The sequence below is a fragment of the Bradysia coprophila genome, unplaced genomic scaffold (genome assembly GCF_014529535.1).
Source record: "Bradysia coprophila strain Holo2 unplaced genomic scaffold, BU_Bcop_v1 contig_138, whole genome shotgun sequence".
In the NCBI taxonomy this organism is placed as follows: domain Eukaryota; kingdom Metazoa; phylum Arthropoda; class Insecta; order Diptera; family Sciaridae; genus Bradysia; species Bradysia coprophila.
The window spans coordinates 736,151-760,933 of NW_023503409.1; the positions used below are offsets into that span (position 1 = coordinate 736,151).

At 36.6% G+C, this 24,783-nt stretch overlaps 4 protein-coding genes across 9 annotated transcripts in view; 2 read left to right on the forward strand and 2 right to left on the reverse strand.

Annotated features, from left to right (window-relative positions):
• LOC119073278 (TBC1 domain family member whacked) overlaps window positions 1–1,922 on the reverse strand; it is a 3,573-nt gene extending 1,651 nt beyond the window's left edge. The window contains exon 1 of one of the 2 annotated variants that reach the window (XM_037178660.1): window positions 1,738–1,922. The gene's annotated coding sequence lies outside the window, so the exon portion shown is untranslated. Of the gene's footprint in view, window positions 1–1,460; window positions 1,641–1,737 lie in introns of those variants that run through there. The other variant, XM_037178661.1, reaches the window with a different exon arrangement.
• LOC119073249 overlaps window positions 1–18,256 on the forward strand; it is a 23,667-nt gene extending 5,411 nt beyond the window's left edge. For 2 of the 5 annotated variants that reach the window (XM_037178598.1, XM_037178599.1), the window contains exons 2-9: window positions 6,938–7,503; window positions 7,563–8,830; window positions 13,357–13,679; window positions 13,743–14,231; window positions 14,286–15,568; window positions 15,638–15,828; window positions 15,892–16,110; window positions 16,167–18,256. In XM_037178598.1, the coding sequence (XP_037034493.1) occupies window positions 6,938–7,503; window positions 7,563–8,830; window positions 13,357–13,679; window positions 13,743–14,231; window positions 14,286–15,568; window positions 15,638–15,828; window positions 15,892–16,110; window positions 16,167–18,045 (6,218 nt within the window). In that variant the 3' untranslated portion in view covers window positions 18,046–18,256. Of the gene's footprint in view, window positions 1–3,981; window positions 4,237–6,937; window positions 7,504–7,562; window positions 8,831–10,789; window positions 11,254–11,316; window positions 13,035–13,356; window positions 13,680–13,742; window positions 14,232–14,285; window positions 15,569–15,637; window positions 15,829–15,891; window positions 16,111–16,166 lie in introns of those variants that run through there. The other 3 variants (XM_037178597.1, XM_037178600.1, XM_037178601.1) reach the window with 3 other exon arrangements.
• Window positions 18,257–19,993: 1,737 nt separating this feature from the next.
• LOC119073275 (zinc finger protein 816-like) lies at window positions 19,994–21,434 on the forward strand. The gene is made up of 4 exons (XM_037178657.1): window positions 19,994–20,151; window positions 20,212–20,847; window positions 20,940–21,103; window positions 21,170–21,434. The coding sequence occupies exons 1-4, from the start codon at window positions 20,100–20,102 to the stop codon at window positions 21,431–21,433; spliced, it is 1,116 nt and encodes a 371-aa protein (XP_037034552.1). The 5' UTR covers window positions 19,994–20,099; the 3' UTR covers window position 21,434.
• A 206-nt stretch (window positions 21,435–21,640) lies between these two features.
• On the reverse strand, window positions 21,641–24,353 carry LOC119073264. Its single transcript, XM_037178642.1, has 6 exons — window positions 23,888–24,353; window positions 23,643–23,817; window positions 23,419–23,576; window positions 23,075–23,353; window positions 22,516–22,645; window positions 21,641–22,447 (listed from the first exon to the last, which is right to left on the reverse strand). The coding sequence occupies exons 1-6, from the start codon at window positions 24,239–24,241 to the stop codon at window positions 21,738–21,740; spliced, it is 1,806 nt and encodes a 601-aa protein (XP_037034537.1). The 5' UTR covers window positions 24,242–24,353; the 3' UTR covers window positions 21,641–21,737.
• Between the last annotated feature and the right edge of the window lie 430 nt (window positions 24,354–24,783).

The following is a 24,783-nucleotide window of genomic DNA, read 5'->3' on the forward strand; positions in this document are numbered from 1 at the left end:
CACAATAATTTTAGTTTGATGGTGTTGCAGTTACTTGGTTACTTTTTTCGATTGATTATGAAGATCGCAAACAAACAAAATCCCCTTTTCCTTTTATGTATTTAGTGAATCAGATACAGTGCTGATAAAATCAGATAATATGCCAAACGTATTTTACGTAAATGGATGGACAAACTGCTTTTGTACGATTTTTTTTACGATTGCAAATAGACACCAAACGAAAAAATATTATCTTTATTATCTGCTCGTTGTTAGTTCAATAGTAAAACGATTGCTCATATTTTATTGATATGATATAGTGCAATGTACGGTTACTGAAAATGATAGTGTGACGACGCACGTATTTTCATGTGTAAATTATTGAAATGGGTGTTTCTGTAATCATAAGCCTTACTTCCGTCTGGATGTACAAGAGAAGTTACAACGCCACCTCTCCCATGATTAAAAAGCTAATGTTCATCACTAGGAAAATTAGTTTGCAATTCCAATGACCTAAAAACATCCGAGCTTGAAGCTTGACTCTCAGCTTCATACAAAGTCATAAAGTCATCGTATAGCGTTTTTCGAAGTAGTTTTCCCCCTTGCTAACGCCTAATTTACTTTTTACATCAGTTTCGTTTACGTCGCCTATTGGAACTGAATTTTAGGTCCCATCAATTAAAAGGTGGATCACCTAAGATAGACGAAATCTTCTAAGAATTGTAGATTCAAGCATATTACGTTTTATTAGTCGTCTGATCACAATAACAGGTTTTGGTAATGGGCTGTTAAACATCACATGCCGTTTACTTCCCGATTACTTGTTGTATTATACAGAATTGCCTGCGAATTAATTGTTCTTTATCGACGAGCTTTGTTCGTTTATGAAACATTTTTGTTATTAAAACAAAAGCATTTTGCACATTTAAGGAAAACAAACTTGTGATAATAAACACTGACGAGATTAACTCATGTGAAATTATGATTACGGTGTCAAAACGCAACGTGAGTATGCGTCAATTCGTCAAGTGCGGAATTAGTTAAAATTCTCATCTTGAAAATGACCATGCTATGCAAATTTCCATTGTTCTTATAGTGTTTGCTCAAAACTACACATTCTTAAACACTATTAAACGATCGTCGAGTAGGAGTATTTGAGAGAATCTTACGTTTGATCAAACATGAACTAGTGCATAGCTAATGTATTATAGCCGTTGGATAACAGGACTGGAAAGCTATTAATCTTGAACGAATATATCGTTGTGTTGAATGTTTTCATTCGTATTTATAATATATGCGATCATAACATACACATGATGTAAATGTATATTTTGAGTGAAATTCGGATTGCCAAACTTTTTTCAAGTTTCAATTTGATTTAGCTATCCAATTGAGTGGAGGCAACACCTTAAAATGTTTTCGTTTTCACTACAAGAAACACTGTGCGTAATTCAGAAATTTTGTTTTATCTTAAAAATAACCTTCACAATATTTTCAAGTCTGTTCAAGCTTATTACAGTTCATTTATTTGCTTAGTATATATTCAAGCCAACCATATTCCACAACAAATCTGACACTGGTATTTAACCATTTAGCAATAGAAACTATGCCTGGGACAAGATAAACATTTCCATTTATTTATGGAATGTTCATTTTGTTGTTGTCGCTTATGGAAAAAGTGTACATTACGAATTCAAGCCACGTTTTGTAGAGAGTTAAAAAAGCACACACAAACCAATCGACAGTATGAACACTCACATTTTAGCCACACATTGTCGTTTAACATTAAATTCAAATAATGAAAAGACGCATCAATGGCAAATTAATTGTACGACGAAAAAAAAAACAAATTTTTAATTAACTTATTAAAGTTGCAAAATATACCATCAACAAAGAACTAAATGACGACAGACGTTTTCGACTCTTTGACAGAAGAGAAAACGAAAAGGTATACACTGGCTGCTATAAAAATGGGTTTACAGAGAAAAGTTTCAGTTGAGCGCGGGTGTTTTAAATATAAAAACTTTGGTTAAAATTATTACGTGAGAGAATGTTGCGAAGTCACTTATTAAAGTCTAAAATTGGCTGCATGACGAATATTTAACACAAATAATTTCATTTTTAATACGAAATAAATGATTCAAGACTTGAAGAAAAGCAGTTCTTTTCTTCATTTGAAAACGTCATTTTATTATACAGACTAATTGAACGTGAATTTAGGTACTGTAATTGGTAATGCGATCAGAATTGTATTTATTTCTTGCTAAAAGCCTACATTTGTTGACGCTAGCCGTCACTGAATCCCGAGGTCAACAGTTTATGATAATCTAGGTAAACTGACTTTTCTCAGGACTGGTGTCAGTCAAATTGTCACAAACAAATCTATTTTTATTGAAATAGCCAATACATTCGTGGTCATTATAGGCTTGTTTCAAGTAACTGTCAACACGAATTTTCACTGGTCGAACGTACACGATTTCATCCACAGAGATCGGCTTTCATGTAAATATTGATGAGGTTTTGTCTCTATGGATGAATTTTGACAGTAATTTGACAATTCTGATGACCTTGAAACAAACCTATTGTCGTCTTACATTTGTCAAAAAGGATTCTGATGAAAAGATATCACCGAAAATAATATACGAAATGCGCAAATGTAGGCTACAATTTAGGTATATCGGCTGCACAACAAATCTGTAATTTCATCAATAGAGATAATTGTACAAGAATTCGTTTTCTCTCAATCTATTCCAATTAGTTCTTAAGCCTGATGTATACAAGTCCGCAAAATATTATATTAGAGATAGGAACCTCTACCCGGTTTCTTAAATATCACGGCAGAGTAAAGTGCACCAGGCAGGATCGCTTGAGTAGGGACCTGAACTATCTAGTAGCCTTATTTTTTGCAAATAAAATTTTCAATTTACGTCAGTGTTTATCCGAGTTCATTTTCATACAGTGCATTAGGCACGGTCCTAACACCTAAAATTCATGCTATTCTTAATTTTTTAAATGCTGCTGTTCATAGAATGTCCATCCCGTGGCATTAGGTCACTTATTTGACATTTCAAAAATTAACCGCTCCTGCCTGGTTTACTTTACTCTGCCGGTACATGGACATACATTCCACCTTAGAAACCTTTGTTGGTTTTTTATGCGATTGCATAATTATCATATCTTAAGAATTCTTAAAACTTCAGCCATCTCTATCAGCATGCCTAATACGCCTTAGTCGTCTAATTACTGAAATAGCAATTCGTTTTATATTTTTCCTGTTTAATTGGCAAAATGAGTGTGCCTTATCAGTCAAAGTTTAAGTGTATTCCTACGTTGAACATAGGTATAACATTTCTTTAAAAAAAAATCTTTTTAGTCGATTCTACTGTATTATATTCCTGAATCTATATGACAATCAGTTTCGCTTCGTTCATTAATCGGCTGAATGTGTGAAGTAAGCAAATTTGTATGCAAAATTTCTTCGTTTAAATTATTTTGGAGGAGTATATATAGTAAAATGCAAATATTATTATCAATAAACTGAAGAAAGATCAAGAGAGTTAAATAATCATCAATTCACGATCGATGTTACACAATATTTTAGCAAATATGTGCTATTCATAGTACGTCATTCATAAATAAGCGCCAATAAGAACGAAGATACACACGAAAAATGAGAAACAACAAATTATTTATGTGTTTGCATTTTTATAATAATGTTCTTATACGTAACTACATTAAATAGACCTCTCTGTGCTCAATGAAAAGGTATATAATCCACAATAGAATGATACATACGTATATCTATTTGTTCATATTCTATATACTTTTCAAGTTCTATACCAATTGCGTAAAAAACAGACAATCATTTTGCAATATAAAATTTTATTTTAGAAATTTTTTGTTTGTCAATTAAGTCATATGGTGCTCTCGGTGTATACTATTTTGAAAATTTATGTGGCTTTGAAAGGTTTTTTTTTTTGCTACGGAGTTATGATAATCAAGTGAAAATTTATTTAGAGATTTTTCAAGTTTCATTTTCTCAAGTGATTTTTTTTTCTTAATAAAATGTTTAAGATAATCGTTATCATCGTTAACCCCATTTCGGCTATTGAAATGAATTACAAAATCGGCCGTACTTAGTATATCGTGTTGTGCATTATCACATACATTTTTTTCGGAATGACGAGAGTTGCTTATTTACACATTAAGATGTTGTAAAAATGATCTACCTCTTCTTGAGTGTTATGGCAAACTATGGTAATTGAGTTTTATTTACCTTTGTGAGAATTATGCAATAGATGCGATATATTCATAGTTCATTCATTACGTTCACGTTTTCAAATATTATAGCACAACAGATATTTTCAAATGTGAATAAGGTGGCACCTTGGGTGATATTAAATTGGTTAGCTGGTAGTTAGCATTGTTGTCGATGAATTGATTCAGTGTTGCATTTCGAAAAATTATGATAAACAAAAGTTTTTAACGAACTGCCAAGCAGTTACTAAAATACTCCTTGCTCACACAGATTTTTCATTCTTTTCTCAACCTATTTTTGAGTATGGTACACTTTCAGTGAAAGAAGTGACTTGAATAAATATAGTACTGAGACAATTATCACCTCAACTAGAGTCGAATTACACGATCACGAAAACACAAACGAAATTTTAGTCATTGAAAATTACTAATTGTATGTATTGATTAGTCAATACGTGCAAGTATATGAAATAGTATGTTGTGTTACAAGTATTGTAATGTTGATTTTTTCAGCACTAGACCCAAGTTTTCCTTACGAGCGGAGCGAGTAAGGAAAATTGGGTCGTGTGCTGAAAAAATCTCATTACAATACGTGTAACACATCATGCTTTGTGCATGCTTTGTTACATTTGTGTGAAGACACAATAAGGTATAATTTGCATTTACCGCCGATTACACTGAGTTCAATTAAGGAAAAATTTTCGGTACACATACACCCAACTATTCAAGCCGAACTGAAACTAAATTCAATGCATGTGATTCCATACATATATCCATTCCTCCATACACATCGATACTTGACGGTCGTTATGTTAATTATTTTGAAATAAAAAAAAAACGAAACTGATAAAAATATACTTGGGTACGGCATTTGAGAGTTGTAAAATATAATGTATTTTCGTATCGGACGGATATAAATACATGTATCGTATCCTATTGATTTAAATGCCTGCAAAACCAACAAATAAATTTAATTGCTCTTAAATTCCAGAACTTTGAAACGATCATGTAAATCTCCATGTTTTTTCACAGCCAAGTCAACAAAATAGCTAAATCATTATGTAAATCCTGTGCTAAATTTAGAGCGCGACAAACGGAAAGTCTTTCAGTCAACCGCTAAAATTTTGCCAATGCACCAACCGCAACCTAAAATACATTTTTAAAGACGTTTCTATATTGAGATTTTCCGAAAATAATGTCAACACCGCAACCTATGTCAATGCAAAATTATTATAAGAGTTTCAATTCTCTCACTTTGCATTAATTCATCAAAGCACAACCTGTTGAACCTTTCCTTCAGACTCTATTTGCTTTCATCTTATAATTTTGTATTTTCACTCAATTTTTTTTTTATTGTCCAAAAATGAAAATAAACATCCTCCACAAATGTGTTTCATTGAAAATTATATATGTGCGTGGATCACAGCAGATCCGAGTTCTATTTTAAATCTCGTCGTTATTGTATATTTGTTTGTATGTTTCGAACTTCATATCACATCATCTGTTTAGTTATACGTTATAAACTTTACTTATAATTTCCTAAACAGTTCCGAGCTGTATCTTTATGTGCGAAAATTTATGGTGTGTGCGAAAATGTTTTCAGATTTTTCTGTTTGTGAATTCGTTTCGTTTTAAGTATTCGAATTTTTTTTATTTAACTTTTATTTTTATGTACCGACTTCAGCGTATTTTCACAAGTTTCTATAAATAATTTGCACCATTTTCCTTTTGAATATTAGTACGGTGGTTAGTGGCATTTATATTGACAACAATTAAAGGGTAGAGTGTCAAATTATTCAGAGTTATTCTCATATGTTACTAAAACAGATTGCTGTATCCAAATCCGGCTCACCTTTATCACTTTAAAAACTGTGTCTTATCGCGAAATTGATCAAAGAAATTTTAGTATTTGATACAAAATCTATTACTTCAATAGGATACACACCCACACCCAACTTGCTATACAATATAACACCACCCAGAAATTATCTTTTATTTTGTTGAATGATCGCTATCATAATCTCGTGAGAATTGCGTAAAACATACGTATAAGCTTAGAATGAACTGGTGATTGGCAAAAGCTCAAAAAATGAGATTATTTTTCAGTTTCAAAAATTCTGATACAAAAATTCCATGTAGCACCAGCAACATAGCTCTTTAGTTCGAGGTAAGAAGTAAAGAAGTGAAATTTACAAGAGCTTTCATCAAAGCTCTGTAAAATATATGAAAAGCTTCAGTTGTACAATTAGTTGAGTTAAATAATGATTAAATGATTTTGTGATCGTATTAAATATTGTCATACGATGCTGTTACACGGTAATGATCAAAAATTTGGTTATGAAAATTGTCTAAGCCGGTTTAATGTGGCGGAAGCAATAAAATGTAACAGACCAAAAACTAATCGAAATAGAATCCGCACTATCTAACGATTACAGATCTTTCGCTACACAACCAACATTTTCAGATAACATATAACTCGTTTCTGCATATATTATATACTCGCACGTTCAGACGTATATTTTTGCTAATTTCGTATGGGTTTTCTTCATTCCCTCTCATAACTGTCTGGTTTAGATTTTTCATTCGTGGTGTTCATATTGTTTCAAAAAAAATATTTTTCAATAAGTTTCGTCAGTTTTTTTTTTGTTCCGCGATATTTTTGCTAGATCAAATTTAAAAATTATTTCATTGAAAATTTCAGTGTCGTTGCCGGGTGCTGAAGAGACGGAACCAACAACAATTTTAGAGGAATTAAATCGAAATCTCATTGAACCGGTGGTGACACGGGCAGCCGATAACGATGCTAACGAAAACGAACATGCACATGACTTGAACATCGACAATGTTACAGACGTTATAGACGTTGGGGAATCCAATCAATTAACCCAAAGCCAAAGTGAAGTGACAGACGAAGTGAATAAAGATACCAATCAGATAGTTCATTCAGAAAAATCGTGTGATAGTGATCGATATGATGGAATTGAAATTTTGAATTTTAACTTGCAAACTGTTGACGATGCACGGCCTGATGAAAGACCAAGTCGAACTGAGCCTATAGATGAAGTGGACAATATCTGTAAAGAAGATAAAAATTGTGATGATGTATTGGTCAGTTCAAGTGATTTGAAAAGTGATAGTAAACCTTCAACTTCATATCATGACGACACTGGAAGTCTCACACGTGAAGTGAGTCCACCGCCAGTGCCATTAGTAACATATCGTTGGGAGGACGTACGTAGGGACAAACAAAAGGTTCGATTTGAAGAAGTAAAATGTTTTTGGACTTCAATTTGATATGATTTGGCTAATAAATTTTCTGCTTACAGGGTGGATATCCTTGGACTTATCTTGAGCCGCATGAGCCTACGGTAATTGTATTGAATAAAGATTCTCAGGAGGAAGACCAACAAAAGGAACATGAGGAATTAAAATCCGAAGAGTCAAAGGATCTCGAAGAAGTTGAGTTGAATCGGGTGGAAGAGGAAACCGATTTTGAAGAGAAATTGCAATTCGAGTCAGTACCAAATTTTGGTCATGAACCAGAAAAATCTGCTGAAACTAAAAAACAAAGATCTTTACCCAACTTTTTAAAACGTGCGTTGCCCAGTAAAAAATTGGATATTCAAAAAGCTAACCAATCACCATCCACTCATCAATTAAATTCTCCGACAAATAGTGCTTGTTGCCATCCATTTGTGGAGAAACTCAAAACAATGGCCGATAAACAACTTCACAAGGCCAAACAATACAGAACCACTAAGAAACATTCGTTGCGCGACGACGAACGAATCGATCTGAGTGAGCCTCATCAAATATTGAAACTGAAAGAATCGCCCAAAGCTGATCGCAAAGAAATTGCTTCGTACGTTGTCAAACAAGACAGTGATGATGTTCTTGAAATAATTGATTTGGACGAATCACCAAGTGAAATTAGGCGCAATCGCGAAGATGAACGGTCAACGATAGTTTCTCCGGATGAAATTATAGAATTGCCGTTGAGCCAAGATACGGCCAACGACGACAAGACAGATGTCGAATCCATTGAACCAACAGCTACAGAAATTTTAGAATCAGAAGTGAAAAATACTCCGCCTCTAAAGTCGCCCAGAAAACAGAAGGAACATGTCTACGAAGAAATTGAACCGCCACAGAATGACTCACAAGAAAATGATCCATTGGTGGATGAATTTATATCACATCTTTCGCTTCGAAAAGAGGAAGATAAAGCCAATAAATCTGACGACGAAATCATCTCTACAAATGCTCCCGAATCATCGATCGAACCGGAAACAGATCAAGATCAAAAGCCACCCAGTTCATCAATAGAATCAACTTCAGATGGAAAAGAGAAAAAGATAGTTCCAGACTCCCAGGAAGACAGCGAGCAGGCGATTCAGGATCTGAAAGTCAGTGAAAAGTCGGACGAGACTAAAGAACCTGAGCTGAAATCTTTGTTGAAAAGAGAAGCCTCACCATGCTCTGACAAGAAGGTTACATTTTCGATGTCTACCGAAGAGAATTCGGACGAACCACATCGAGAGGACGTAGATCTACCGGAACATGTAAAAATAAACAGCAAGTGGTCAAAAATGAGGTGAGTTTCGAATTTAAATTTAACTTTAAATTCCACCCAGAGTCTTTTCTTAAGAATTCCATAATTTCCTCATTAAGTTCCAAAAAGAGCCCCAAATTTAGTCTATTTACTTTACGTATGCTATACCATTATCAGCAAATTATACCGGTAGCCGGTGAATTGAAATTGTTGTTTGAATTAAAAATTCGAGTATTTATACATTTGGCAAACGATCCAATTTTAATATTTACATCGATTAAGACTATCGAACATGATAAACATAACTACCTACCTAGGCAACAATTAACAGCATTGATAATTGCCTTTCACCTTGAATTAAATATTCGATTGACTTTTTGATCATCCGTACTACATGTTACGTCATTATGGAAAACAAACTTAAAAGAAACTATTAATGAACTATAAAATGTTCATTTGAGTCAAACGATCAACAAAAATTGTAAAAAAAAGAAACATAAACAGTGCAATAACTTCAGATTCAGTGCCGTTATTTCGAGATAAATATTATGAAAAAAAAATCCAAGAATAACAAGAACTCAGTTGCTGCAAAATATCATTGGTCATTAGAATTGTCGGTTAAATGTATTGCTTAGAATTACATTCCCCAATTCTAAGCAATACATTTGATTTGATCATCATCATCCACTTTATAGAAATTGAAACATTGTGTGTCTATTCCTTTTGAAATGAGGAGAGACATGCATGAACCGAAAAAAATTTGTTTGGAAAATGTCCTTTTGTGACGGTTAGTGCATAGCTCTCCTCAAATATACCAAACTACAAGTTTAATATATGCTTTCAATTGGTAGATACTCTTTAATGGTTATTTGTGTACCTGTTTTGGACGATTGATTTTAGGCAATTTCGCGGATTGTAGGCCGAACGGGCTGCAAACTTCGCACACGGTTGAATTTTTTTACTATCGTCCCTTGTGATCCAAAATTATATTAAGTTACATCGGCATCTTTGGTTTTCCCATGGGGGCAAATTTTTCTTTCCAGAACTTCCAGAAATATTTTTTCTGAACTTCACCTGACCAAAGTCACTGTTAGCAATCGATTTTGGTCGTTACTCTGCAATGAAATGTTAAAAATGACCTCTCATGTCAAAAGAATTTTCTATAAAGTTTTCGATCCTATACTCCGCGTCACTTCATCGGCTCGAAGAGCAAAATATAAAATTTTTACGATTTTCATCAGAAAATAAAATGGCTTTAATAGGGTTCTAATATGTCCTGAAGAAATTTCCCCTTTTTATGTATGGTTTGAATAGTTATGTAACGAATTAAAACAGAGATTGAAATTTCAAAAACAGGTCTCATGATGACGTGGGTCTTACGTAGCTAATTTCGAATTGTTGTGACGTAGATTTTTTTCCGTTGAGTTGTGTAACTTTTTTTGAGTCAAGGTGACGAACTTTGAAGGCATTACACATGTTTTTGTGTTGTTATCTAGATATTTTACGATGACATTCTGCTCGTACTTTAATGTTTTATTATAAACTAAAAAGGATATAGAGTCCTTTTAGATTCTACTTTGTTCAGAATTACTTTTGAAGTATTGTATCGTCTGCCTCATTTTGTACAGTGATGAATACTATTATTTATCAACCTCAGATTTAACTTTTACGATTAAGTTGGACGCATATATAAGACATAAAATCCGAATTAAACATTAATCCAATTCAAAAGATAATATTATATGCCATGCACTAAACTAGAGTACATGAACAAAAATAAACTTTGAGCGAAAATGATTGCCGCTTTGTCAATCTTTTCCCAGCACAGCAAAAATGTTGCGAATATCTTTTTTCGTCGTACCACTTAATAGAAATTTGTACGTGCAAACCGAAGAAGATGAAAAAAAGACTACACACAACAACTGACGAATGATTTAAAATACAATTTTGCTTCTGGTTTTTCACCATTAAGTAAAATAGAATGAAATTCAGTTCCGAGTGTGCTCTTTTTACACATTGAGTTTGAATCAAAATATTATTTAGTGTCCGAGAAAATCTGCAAGAACTCACATTGGAAAACGAAAGGCGTTACGAAATACTTTTCCGTTATGTGACTAATATGAAAATAAACGTACCGGATTTTGCGAAAATTTAGTTTTTGTATAATATGAAGTTCTTGTGCTCGTACGTACATCAATTAAAAACTGTTAAAACGCTTAGTAACGAATAAATCATAAAATTTATAATGGACAAGTGATTAGTATTCGATAATTAGAATATTTTCGTTTTTTGTCCCATAAGTGATCGATAAAAATAGATCAGCGAACGAAACGAGTTTCTATTTTAAATTTTCCAACATGCCATGACAGTATCAGTTGTTTTTGTATCTTTTGCATTGAATTAAAGAAAAAATGTCGACTAGGATACGTTCATCGTCCATGGGGGCGATACCTCGCCCAAAAAAGGTTCTAAATAATGACCCGATGTATTGTAATTGAATCTGATTTTTACTCTCTTCCTTTCAAAAGCATTTTACAACTAGAGCAGGAAGTGTAGCGGTACCTACCCTAGATGTGCGTTGTGCGTGTCAATTTTTTCAAAGTGAATCATTACTGCCCGAGAGAATAAATCCGGTTGGCTCAAGACCGTCATCCAGTCAGGGTTATCATTCAGGTCCAATTTCACCTGATTTAACGCAGCCCGTGCTTGAACCGGAGAATGTTGATCCCGAATCTGAAGCGGCTTTCACGTTCGGCGTCGTAGGCCTGACGGATTATTATTCAGGACGACCTCAGTCACTTGTGTTGTCTAAAGTTGGTGATACAAACATATCAACGATAAATAGGCAACAAAACGTACCATCATCAAATTTAGAACATAATGGATCGAGACCAGGTCTTCAGGAGCAAGAAATTTCACATGAACCGAAGGGTATGGATGTTCTTCGCCAGAAGGATCTATCGGAATCGGTTCTTCTGAGACGGAGGAGTGAAAGCACACAAAGAAATTTGGATAACACTGGACAACAAAGGGATCCTTCTACATCCAGCATTCTGCGCAGACGATTTAGCGAGAAGAATATCAACAATATTCAACAAAAAGATCCATCAAAATCATCATTGTTGCGCAGGAGAATGGATTCACAAGGAAGTCTGCAGCAACAATCGTCAACAGAAGAACCTCTAGCTAAAGAGCCAAAAATAAAAGAGTCAACACCAGTACGTGAACCTGCGCCAGCAGCTCAACCCTTAACAAATGCGGAACGGTTTATGCTTTCCAAAAGCACTCTCCAAATGAAACCTTCCATTGAACTGTCTGATTTATACCGTGAAACCATGACATTTCCTGAATCGGAATCGAAGGAGCAATCGAAACCTAAAACCATCGATGTTGGTATAGTAGATTTAATGGCTCTAGGAACAAGCTACATTCAAAAGGGAGTAATTAATGGAAATGATAAAAGAGTGGAAAATGATGAGGAAGATGTTGATGAAAGACCTTTAAATGTAGATGAGGTAGTGAATGGATCACAGGATATGTTGCCGAGCATGGCAAACGGTCAGAAATCGCCTTTTTCACCAACCAGCTCAGCATTAGTTCATATTGGTCAAAATATTTATATTGAAGAGCCAGGACAGTCTTCAGAGCAATCAAGTATGCCTGTGAAGGTTGAAAGACCATCACGTCGGGATTACCCAGATAAGAAGCACAAAAATGCTAACGATGATGTCAATAAGACAAAAATGGTTGATGAAGGTCATGACAATATTAGTGGTACACTGCTACCTCGAGATCTAAGGGAGCAATCTACTGTCTCAACTAATAGTCAAACGGCAAAACCAGACAATTTAATCACATTGAAAGAATCCAAACGTGACTTGTCAACTTCATCAATTCTGCAAAGAAAATATATTCGAAGTCAAAGTATTGATTCACCAACTGACGCAGCGGCATCTACACCTATTTCTATCAGGCAAAGAGATCCATCATCATCTTCTCTACTTCGTAGGCGGTATGGCCAAGGCGTAGAAGAGACCATCTCTGATAAAAAACCAAATGCAGAGGAGCTCATATCCAGTGCAACCGAATTAATAGAGAATCCTACAGTCAATTTAAGCAGTGAAGTGTTAGATAGCCCCTCCGAAATTGTATCCGAAACTACCTTTAAGGATATTTCGTCTGTTCCGAATTCTATGGGAAGGTTTAGGGAGAAAATGGATTGGATCGAAAGGACATATAATACACGGTAATAATGATACCTTGCTATGACAATAACCTAAACATTAAAAAAATATATATTGATGTGTATGCAGGCAGCACTCATTGTTTCTTATCGAAATTATAATTTTACTAAGAAACCAAATTCAGGCCATTTAGTAAAATAATGATCCGCCCATAACTCTAATGGGTTGGACAGAACGATTATTATTTATTATAATTTTTACATGACTATCATGAAACAAAATGGTATTCTTACTCGCTGACGAAGGAACAGCTTTTAAACATATTTCCCATTTACCTAACACCGTCAATTTAAAGAAGTATTTTTTTCGTAACCTCTATTTCAGTGACCATGAGTATGAGCCGATTGGCGAATCCAATGACACAGTACCTGTCGATAGTGCTTCGTCTCTGCAAGACTCACCTCCTCAATTATCACATGAATTGAAGACCGAAACCCAAGAAGACAATTCTGCCGATGCTGCTAGTATAACATCACATGAGCGTAAATTGCTTGGTGCCACAAATGCGATTGACGAAGAAGGAGATTTGCAGCAAGATCACATTGAAGAAGGAATTCTTGCTCCAACACCTCAGACGGACCACTCTCGAAATGACGAAATATGTACAAGTCAAGTAGATTCCAGTGCCATTGAGGATTTACCATTAAGTAAGTGATGCTAAATTTTTCTTAGTTTGTAGCAAATAATTCATAAAAGGAATTTTTGAGCAGGACGAGAAGACCGTAAGAAAAGTTTCATGGCTAGTACTTCGGATAAAACGCGCAATGTTCAACGAAAACTGCGTAATCAAGCTGGTCGTTTGAAGTCCAAATTCAAAGAAATGCAAAAACCGAAGCAAGAGGACAGTCCCACGTCAGAACGAAAACGGTTCCGTAGTCCCGAATTTAACAAATTGAAAAATATCAAGATGCCCAAAATCAGTAAACCAGAATTAAAGAGACCGGAATTCACCAAATTTACTACTCCAAAATTCAAAAAACCTGACTTCAAATTCGACGGCTTCTCTTCACTGCGATTGAACCGTAAAAAATCGACAACAGAGCCCTCAGAGTCCATTTCGGGTGAATCAAAAATTACCCGAACCACTGAAGACACCATACCAACCAAGAAACGATTTGATTTTGGTACATATCCCAGAATATTCGATCGCATGAGACGAGATAATCGTAGTGGCGCTAGTGGAACGACAATATCAAGAGGTTTTGTGACAAGTTTTTAGCCTAAAATCTATTTTTCATCGCATATTCTTACAGATACCGAACCAGATGAAGAATGTGATCGAGTTAATGTGTCGGGACCAATTCTATTCTCCACTGTACCCCGTTCTAAGAAAGATAAAAAACCAATCAGGTCAAAGTGGGCAAGTGGTCCATCGTATGCTGACGACGAAAATTCTAGCGGAAAATTCAAACATTACAGTTTGGATCGAGAAAGTTCAATCGAAAAAAGAATGCGATTTGATTTCAAGGATTCAATCGATGCCGAGGATGAAGACGGCGAGCGAGGCATATTGCAGACTGAAGAACAAAAACAGTATGCCGATTACGATAAGGAAAATCGTGCAATTCATCAAATATCGCAGGCCAAAGAAGGTGAATTTAGGCAAAGAAAACCATTGGTCCATCAAGAATCAGATGTGGTGTCGGAAGAAAGTAATAAAGAGCTAGGCTGGGTAGACACAGATCATTTGAGGAATCGTTTAATGGCACAAAGTGGTGATTTGGATATCAGCCAAAAGGAAGATTATGTGAATGAAGTTTTGCCAGATCACTTATCCACACAAGAAACTCAATCTTCTGGAAGTTCGAGCAATCGGCGACGTAAGGGTGTGATTGAAGAAATCGACGATGACGAATTCTTTTTACGAAAGAAGGGAATATCACAAGATGACATTCAAATCGGAAAGTATATTAGCGCTGCTATACGTGAGGGATTAGACACACCGGTCAATGCTTTGGCACAGTTGGCTCAATATGATAACTACTATGACGAAGATTTCGACATTAGCAACGAGCGAGTTGATTACGGGTACGATGTACCACCCAGAAAACCCAGACGTGTTAGAGACTTTGAAAAAAGTTTATCGAGTGAATTCAACGACAACAGTGGAATGGCATATAATGATGAAGCCGATCACGATGAGGATGTAAACATATCTCCAGATGGCCAATTCTTCCAAACTTATCCACCGTCGAGACCACGTAGAAAAACTCGTAAACAACAATCTGAAGAAAGTCACGACGAACATGAAGTACCAGTTGCTGCACAATACTATCCACATACTGACGATGATGAGCATTCATTCTATGAAAATAAGCATATGGAAGGAATTGAACAGCCCGACATAAAGATTACATACAACGAAGATACCAACTTGGACATCGATTATACGCCGAACGAGGGCCAGACACCACCGAAGGCGCCAAAACGAAGGAAACATTTATTGCGCGAATCAGTCGAAAGAGATTCGCTGGCTAATAATTTCGTTGGAAGATCCATATCAAATAGTTATTTGACCAATGAAAATGCTGAGGAGGTGAGAGTGCATTGTAATTTATGGCAATTGATTGAAATCATACTCAGTATCACGGTTTTATTTTCACAGACAGTTGTTTTTAGAACGGAACATGAATACGTTCCATTGGTTCAACCGGAAACATTTACCACACCAACGCCAACTCCACGCTCGAGATCGAAAGCGTCCCCTTTAACCGATGACGATCGTACATCACGGGGCGCTGAATCTTTGGCATTTGATGAAACCAAATTCTCGACTGATTTGAAGGAAGTTAACGGGTAAGTAGAATTATAAAGAAGATTGAATGTGTACAGTATCAACTGATGTGATCTAACTTTTAGTTATGCTGTCGTGAAAAAAGAACCACCACCTCGTCCACCAGCACCAATTCGTAGAAAGCGATCAACGCGTTCGTTGGGTGATCGTCAATTCTTCACGATGCCTTTGCGAAGAAATCAAAATGATTTAGTTCCCGAGCGTCCTGTAAGGAATTATAGTACAATTGGCCCGACTCGACCAATTAGACCCGCCAGACGAGTGTCTTTGAACAGTTTAGAAAAGTATGTCTACTGTAAATTGCATCATACTCTGTATTAAGGCAACTTTTTTTTAACAGACCTCCATCTATCACCTCCGATGCAACACAGTATGAGGAAATCGAAGACATCAATCATTTAGGTAGTGCTGATCACAGGGATAATAAAACCGATCAGAATTATAAAATGAAACACAGACCGTTGCCGCCGCCTCCGAGACCACCACGAGAACGAAAACATCGAAAATCGTCCGAGTCTGACGGTAATAAGCTTGATAAAGACGGAGGTGGTGAAAAAATCACATCCAAAAATTTACTGGAGGACATTTCTCGTATTTCATCGCAAGATATGGAAGAGATTGAAGAAATGGAACGTTCTACACAGACCGATCCACTGCCTGATGATTATTTATGCGAAGAATTTGATATCAACAGTGACATGCCAATTATAGAACCGTCTTTCCATCGTCACTCGAAAACACTGGAAGATATTTTAAAAGAAGAGCAACAGGCTGAAATGGAAAGAGCGCGTCAAATCGCTGATGAAAATTCGTTAACCAAAGGAATCCAAAAATTCCGTGAGGCCAATCAACGATCGCTATCAGAACGATCGCGCGGATCAACCAATGATCGACCAAAAACCCCCAGTAGTCGTCCAATAACCCCATCAGCAGTTATTATTGAAAAAAAGACCAATCTGTCCACCATCGAAACGGATGCGCAGCTTATAGTTCAACCGGTCGATGAAGATGAAGTTGACACTACCACTAACATCTCTCATCGAAATCGTTTTTTTGCCGAAGATACCGTTGATACAGAAGACGAAAGGATTGTGAACGAGGCTCTGAAAAGATACAATTTACTGGACAGTGACTTCAGAGACTCTTCACCCCAACGAGATATTGAATTAAATATCCGTGAAGTCGAACCACCCAACCAAACACAAACGAATGAGGTACCCCAAATTCCATTGGAAGCTCCACCACAAGCCCCACCTCGTCGAAAGTCGTCATGTACTGAATCAACGGTTGTTCCTATTGCAAATGAGAATGAAAATGTACCAATCCCAGAAGAAGATCACGCCGATATTGAAAGTCACAGTGCCACAATGAACTTGTTGCCTGGTAATAGGCTCCATATAAACGAACTAGAAGTAGAACATTTAAATGTCCATGACCTGCAAGCCGGAAGAATTCTCGTTTCAGATCTTCAAGCCATTGCGATGTCCTCACAAGATATAGAATGTACATCGGGTGATTTAATAGTGAAAGGAATCAAACTACCACCTGGGTTTCTCGAAGAATTGATAAATCGTGCTCGGACTTCAGCAATCGACGAACATCCTACGGAACACGAAACATCCAGCCAGCTGGTACAAGAATCGAATCAGCAAACGTCGAACGTTGTACCGCTGACAGAACAAAATCCGATCCCAGCAAATGAACAACCTGAAGAGCCAGAACCACCTGCCAGACCTCCTCCACCAAGATCACTATATCCGTCCGATTATGCTCCATATTCGTTACCGCCTCCGTCATTTTATCAATTACGATCCTATCCAGATGAAATAGAAGAAGTCTTGCCGCATTCACCGACAACGATGCATAGACAACGGAGACGCTATCATCGTAGACGCGATTCAACTTCAGAGGAAGAGGAGCAGCGTGAACATCGTCGCAGTCGTCAGCACAGTAACCGTTCTCCTGAACCATCAATCGGTGATTTAAGCGGTCAGTTAATGCGTGCATGTGGATCTGCGATTGGACGCGGAGGCGTCAAGTTGTATGCTCTCATGAAAGAAAGGAAGCAAGAAATGAAACGTAGAGACATCAGCATTGGAGTGGCAATATTAATCTTTGTTGTAGCATTTTTGATGATGATTGGAATAAGGGGCGAGCGCACAGTACACCACCATCACTGGGACTATTGGAATCCGCCCGGTAGTTCTGGCCGACCTTGAACTATAGTTGTGGCGTTTGTGGTTTAAGTTGTGTTGTTGCATTTGATAACATTTTTATTTTCGATACCATTTACCCGATTTATTCGTCATCTTATTATACGTTTGAATTAATACATTTTTTCGTTGTCTATTTTCATTATTTGTAATCTCAAAGTTTTAATTTATTCAGTTTATTTACAAGAAATAAAAGAAATTCTACCAAAATCACAAAGACTGCATTTTTACGCGAAAGAAAACAGCTTAAGGGTGAAATTGCTAATTCTTCGAACAATCGGCTAGTATTGCCATCCGGATTTTAGAGGTGTATGGTACCCATGAAATCCTTGCTTCATTACGAAGTGGAAAATTTTAATGAAAAATATTGTTTTTCCGATTTTTATACGGAGAATTGCACTAGTGTAATCACTGATAATTGTTTTAACCTTTTGCGCGACTATAACGAGTGACACTCGTGCCAGACATGCCGAAACGTTATGGTTTCTATTGTTCTCAATAGAAGCGCAACAGGCTTTAAGATTGTTTGCTTAATAGCTTTCATCGCAATATTCTTTGGAATTGCTTCTATGATAAGTTTAATAGTTTTGGAAAATAGAAGAGAAACTCTGTTTCCTATTGTTTTTGTCAAAATCTCTGTATAACAATCGCAAAAGCAATATTACTCATTTCTCATTTTTACAAGAAGGAAAACTAAAATTTCTGGTAAAAAACAACCACTGGGAACTTTGATCACACACTCTCATGTGAATTTAGTTTTCTTGGTACATAGAACTGTTTCATAATGTAGCCCAAGGTCCGAGGAGCATTTATCAAGCGCATCCAACCAACCACAAATTCGACTGCTTCAGGTAGAAAAGTAAACCAAACTTTCCAATGAAAATTTTCTCGAGCAACTTTGTAAATTAAATTTAAGGTAAAAAAAACATGAAAGTGGTCGACAACCGGTCGAAATTTCTTTGGAAACTGCGCTACCTCTTACAGAAAATTTACTCTCCAGCCCAAGTTTTTATACTTTTAGGAAGTAGGTAGTCTATGCCTTCCCATGAAACCTTCAATGGCAAGGTTTGTTGAAGCGCGCAGGCCTCACTGGGCAGAGAAATACCGTCACTGGAGCTAGTACAGTAAACGGTCCGACAAGACATCAATTGTGTGATCGGCCTAGTCAAGCACTACAATTCCCTTAAATTTGAACGAAGTCGACACCTTATTACCCGAGATAAGCGTGAACAAATTTCCACCTGAAAACCCCTGATTTTTCAAACAGCTCTACCACGAAAACGACAATTCCGAGAGAGGCGAGATATACCTTGTTGAACTCGTCATAAAGCAAGGATTTCTTGGGTCAAAAATCCGGATACTTTGAATTTATCCTCCATACAAATTGTTCGAAGAATTTGCGATTTCACTCTTAACCTAGTAAGTAAAAAGGGAAGGAACCGTACTGACCTAGTACATAACTAGAGTAGTTATGCGCAAAATTCAATGAAAAATCACCTCACACACAACGCTGCAACAAAATGCATTCTAAGTACTAAGGGAATGTAATTCTTGTTTCGAGTGGAATGGCTCATTGAATCACCACACGTCAAACGATGAAGCTGAGTGGACAAATGCCATGTTTCCATTAAAATCGCAAAATTAATTTTACATGCAACGAGGCCAAAAATAAGAGCATTTTAAAAGTTGTACTGGATTTTCGACCCGTTGCATGCAACATTGAATACATACCTGCTTGGGACAGTTGATCTGTGGCACTTTCTGGCAACCCCACAAGGGTTGTCAACAAAATTTGGAGAGTTGCCTTGATCAAATCAATCGTCCGAAACCGGTACGTAAATAACTATATTTCGTATTGTGTCTATAATTGAAGGCTTCACAATGCAATGTGTCTATTTAAAATAACAGCGCTTCATTTTTGAAAAATGCAAATCATCTACTACAATCATCTGTTTGCCCCGATAAAAATGTCATACAATTTTGACACACAGTAACAAAAACAAGTGGCAAATAAACAACAAATGTTTTAAACTCAATTGGATACAGGATTTAATATTCTGATGAGTTCTCGTAACATAGCTGACGTAGATATGAGAAAACCAATTAAAACTGGTGAGACGGTTCTAAATATTTGAGTAATTTTCAATGATAAAAAATCCTTTCTCCCATCAGAATTCTCGTCCTACAATGAGCACTGTGACTTTTGCGTTCTTAGCTTTCAAACGAGACAGGAACTGAAGGCCCATGTATTAACACATTTCAAAAGGAAGATATGTCTGGAAACGCAGAAAACATTGCTATTAATCGTCGACGATTGGTTTGAGCTTCATGTCAATCATGATTGTGGTGTGGACGATCAGCAACCGCAACCTGAAAGTATACGCTGCACCGTACACATAACTGAATCATTGATAAAAACAGAAAATTCCGACGAGAACGATTTGGGTATCGATGCTGTGGAGGATGAGACAAGTACAATAGAAACAAAAATGGAAAGCGAAAGTGAAACCGAAAAAAATTTTGATGGAAATTTGACGGAGAGCTCGTCTGCGTCCAGCGATAAGGTGATACAAAACGTAAAATCCAGAACAAGCCGAGCAAAGTCTAAAAAAACGAAACAGAAGAACATCGAAATGAAACAAGTGCCAACGTCCATAACGAAGAAGACTAAAGCTATTAATCGAAAGTTAGCGACAATTAAACCCGCTCAATCAAAATCAAAACGGGTAAAATGCAGAATCTGCAAACAAAAAATTACAAAAGAAGAACTAATACCTCACCTTCAGTCGCGTCATGTACCAAAAATAGGTATGTACCGTTCCTTCTTACATCTATCTGTGGTACTGTTTGTCATTGTCCCATGAATTTAGTTAGATAAACTACGAAACCCTGCATTTCAGATCCAATTCCTACATGTGAGACCTGTGGGAAAACCTTTTCAACACCCGGCAATCTTCGGTCTCACCAATACCTTCACGCTGAAAGAGGTCGTTACATCTGCAGTTATTGCGGCAAAGAGTTCTTCCGAAACGCAAATTTAAAGGAACATATCAATCTGCACACGGTAAATTAATTTAACATCTCAGCCACTGATTTCTCTGATTTTGATTTCGATGTTTTTCATTTCTAGGGAGCACGACCATTTCAATGCAAAGTTTGTAAAAAGACATTTCACCGTGAAACTCTATTACGGAATCACACTCGGATTCATACTGGTGAAAAGAAATATCGCTGTAACTATGAGAATTGTGAGCGAGCCTACATGTTTGACATCGACCTGAAACGGCACAAATTCAGCGCACATGGCATTTACTCGAAAAAGCATCCTTGCTTCATTTGTTCAAAAATATTTTCAGAAAATAAATTGCTGAAAAAGCATATGGAAACACACTGAACACAAAATTTCTTTTTGCTTTAAAAGCCGTCTCCGAAAAAAAAACCTTCTCCACAAAATTTGAACCGGGAGCTTTGTGAATGGACCGAAAAACCACTACTTCAACATTTTCGTAATTTATTAAAATTCCTCTAAGTCTCAAGTTGAAGTGTACTGGAGAGTGGTGTTTCCGGTCCATTCCCGCATCTACCCGGGATGAAAATGATTATTTTTAACGAAAAATGAAGAAAAGTCTTTATTGAAGTCCAAATGACCTTTATAAAAGTAACAAATTCGAATATAAACTCTGGTGATGGCACAAGATTCAACTTACGAAATATTGATTTACTGCCGCATGCCACTTCTTGAAAGAATCACCGAGATCGACATTCTCGTCCACTAATTCGGTCAGTTTCAGAAAATATTCCAAATCTTCTTCGCAACGAACAAACTCTGATGCTTCCAGGTAAACACTTTGACATTCAGCCAACGGTGCAACGGGTATCTTATCACTCGATGCGAGATCCTTTACGCTCACCTTCAATCGTTTCCAATCCTTAACAATGTTATCGAAATCCAGTCGATGATTTTTTTCATTAGCAGTTCTCGCGTGTACAGCCTCGTAGTGGTCATTGTTCGAGTTGTTCAATGCGTCCACATTATCGGACAATAATGACTGAAGCAAATCGTGTGTTCGATAGACATCAATATAACTTTCGAACAGATGCAGGACAAGTGTGAGAAATTCATCTCGATTGATTGTTAAGTGCTTCGAAGGTCTTTTGTCCTTTTTCGGATCAAAGCTTGGGTATTTGTCGCTATTGCGCTGACAACGTTCGGCATCGTCCATTTTTATACTGTACTTCTTATAGCTTTCATTGGAAATGCTATCGAAGATTTTGCGAAGCGTAATATTCTCAAATTCTTTGGTAAATTTATTGAGTATTCGCAGACTGATGAACATACCAACGGCCGGTGTTCGTTTTCGGATCGTTGCGATCACATTCATATAGAAGGTGACAGTATATGGGAAACCTGCAGTAATTTGAAGGAAGACGAATTCAATTTTTGCTCGGTTAAATCTAGAACTAAACTGGTGTTACCTTCAATACTTTTAACCATTTCTGCTGCAAATGTATCTGTCAATCGTTTGATATTTGGGTATTCTATGAGGTTATTACGTTCGCAATTTTCCGACAAATTTACGGCTACGGCAATCAAGTTAACGAATCTCTAAATGCAAGAAAAAACAAAATGTAAATTAGTCAGGTCAATTGAACAATTTTCCGGAAAGGGCTTGGCCTCAACTTCAGGTGGACATTACATCTTTCTAGCGTAGGATTTTAGGCAGAAGCTGAAAAGCCAGAAAATCTTTGTTTTTTATCTTTGAGTAAAATCCAGAAGTCGAAAGTGTCACTTTGAAGAAAGTAGGTTGCATGGCTCAAGGTCAAATATAAGGTAGGGCCTAAAAGGTCTCTAAGTTCTGGTAAATGTAGGGAAATCTTAAGAAAACAGTTTTCCAGCAAATTCATTTCCAAATGTTAGACTATTGATGGATATGGTTAACACCCGGTCGACAGTCAATACAAACGCTTGAAAATGTGATGTATGATGCCGAAGCTGATCTCAAAAGTTTAAATTTGAATTGGTTTGCTATCTTACCGCCAATATATCCATTTTATCGTGCGGAAACTCAATCCAGACAGCCATCGTAAAAAGACTGAACACATCACGTATCATCTTGTTCATTTCTCCGCAGTCTTTACCTTTCCACAGCAAATGTGCGATCAACGGACAGGTATTGGGGTTTGACATATGGTTTCTCGTTTGAAAGGGATACCGTTGGATCCAAATTAACAAGTCGATTTCCATTAATTTGATCAGCAAATTGAGAACAACGAACAGTCTGTCGATTTTTTCTGTTCGTGATAATTTCATGTACTGAAAATTCAAAATTACATTAGCACCAATCCAACGAAAAACATTTACCGGATGTTTGGCCTTACGCAACACTTTCCACTTTCGACTTTTTCAAATTGTTGAAAATTCATCATTGAATCAAAGCCGTTTTCGTCTACATCGTCATCATTGTCTGTATCTTTTAATGCATCATCCAACAAAGCTAACACTATGATCACGAAACCATCATTCGAACTTGCGCGTACTAAATGCGAGGGAAGGAAACAAAGTAAGTCAAATGTTCGCACAAACACATCCGACAAAAACATACTTTTCTTGAAGTCGACTTCCACATTAAACGGACTGAACAAAAGGGTTTTGTAGACATTGGAACTGACAGACCATAACGGTGGAAAGTTATCGAGAATGTTTTCAAATAGTAGAGCCGCTGATTGTATTCGGCATGCTGTTCTCTCGTAGGTATCGTCGCTTTTTCGATTGATTGTCTGAAAATCAAATGGTCATGTTGAACAACTTCCTGCTAACAAACAATCCGCGCCCACATTTCTGACTTACCAATATCAATTCCAAGACCGACTGGATAAGATCTGTATCAGGGAACTGATTCGCCGACACCAACTTGTTCATAAAATGTAAAAATATGTCAAACCGTTGTTCTTTTAACAAAAGCTGCCCTTCTTTTCTGACAGAAATGTCAACCGGACTGACAACAACGTCCATGAAGATTTTATTGAACGGATCAAAAAAGTTTTTCTCGAAGTCCAATCTCAACTGTTCGAAATGTTGTTTGGCGAAAGAACGTTGAACGGCTTGTATGAACTTCAACTGAATCGCACTAGGTGGATCCGCTGCAACCGCTTTTGGAGCCGCTTTCCCCTTGCCAGTGGTTGTAGGTCGACGCGGAGCCATATTCGATTGTTACGTCCAGGAAAGAGAAATGTAAATGAATTTTTGAACAATACAACTTCTGAACGGATGATTGGTCGTCTCAGCTGCGTTTACATTGCAGAATAAATTTGCAAATGATTTTGGAGTAGATTTATCTTAAAAACGTCGCCTAATGAGTTACACGAGTTACACCAAATAAAAATAATTTCGCTTGTGGATAAGTCTCGGTTAACAGGTAATAGCTATTTTCCGTTCTAGAGGGATTCTTTTGAAAAAAAGCCTACCGAAATCGGACCGATTTTTTAGTGGAATCATTTTTATGTGCCTAAACGGGTATTAAATCCTACAATCCAAAACCACTTTCAAAATTTTTTTCCGGACACTGTCGTCAGTGAGAGGTGACCGAAATATGAAAACTGCAATTTTCTTAAGTGTTTGTAAATTCTGTGGGATAACTTATCACCCACAAACCAATTTTTCATTAAAAAGTAACACATTTTTGTGTGGTTTAATGGTATCACTTTTTCAAAAAAAGATTTTCGTTCAGAAAAATCATCAAAAAA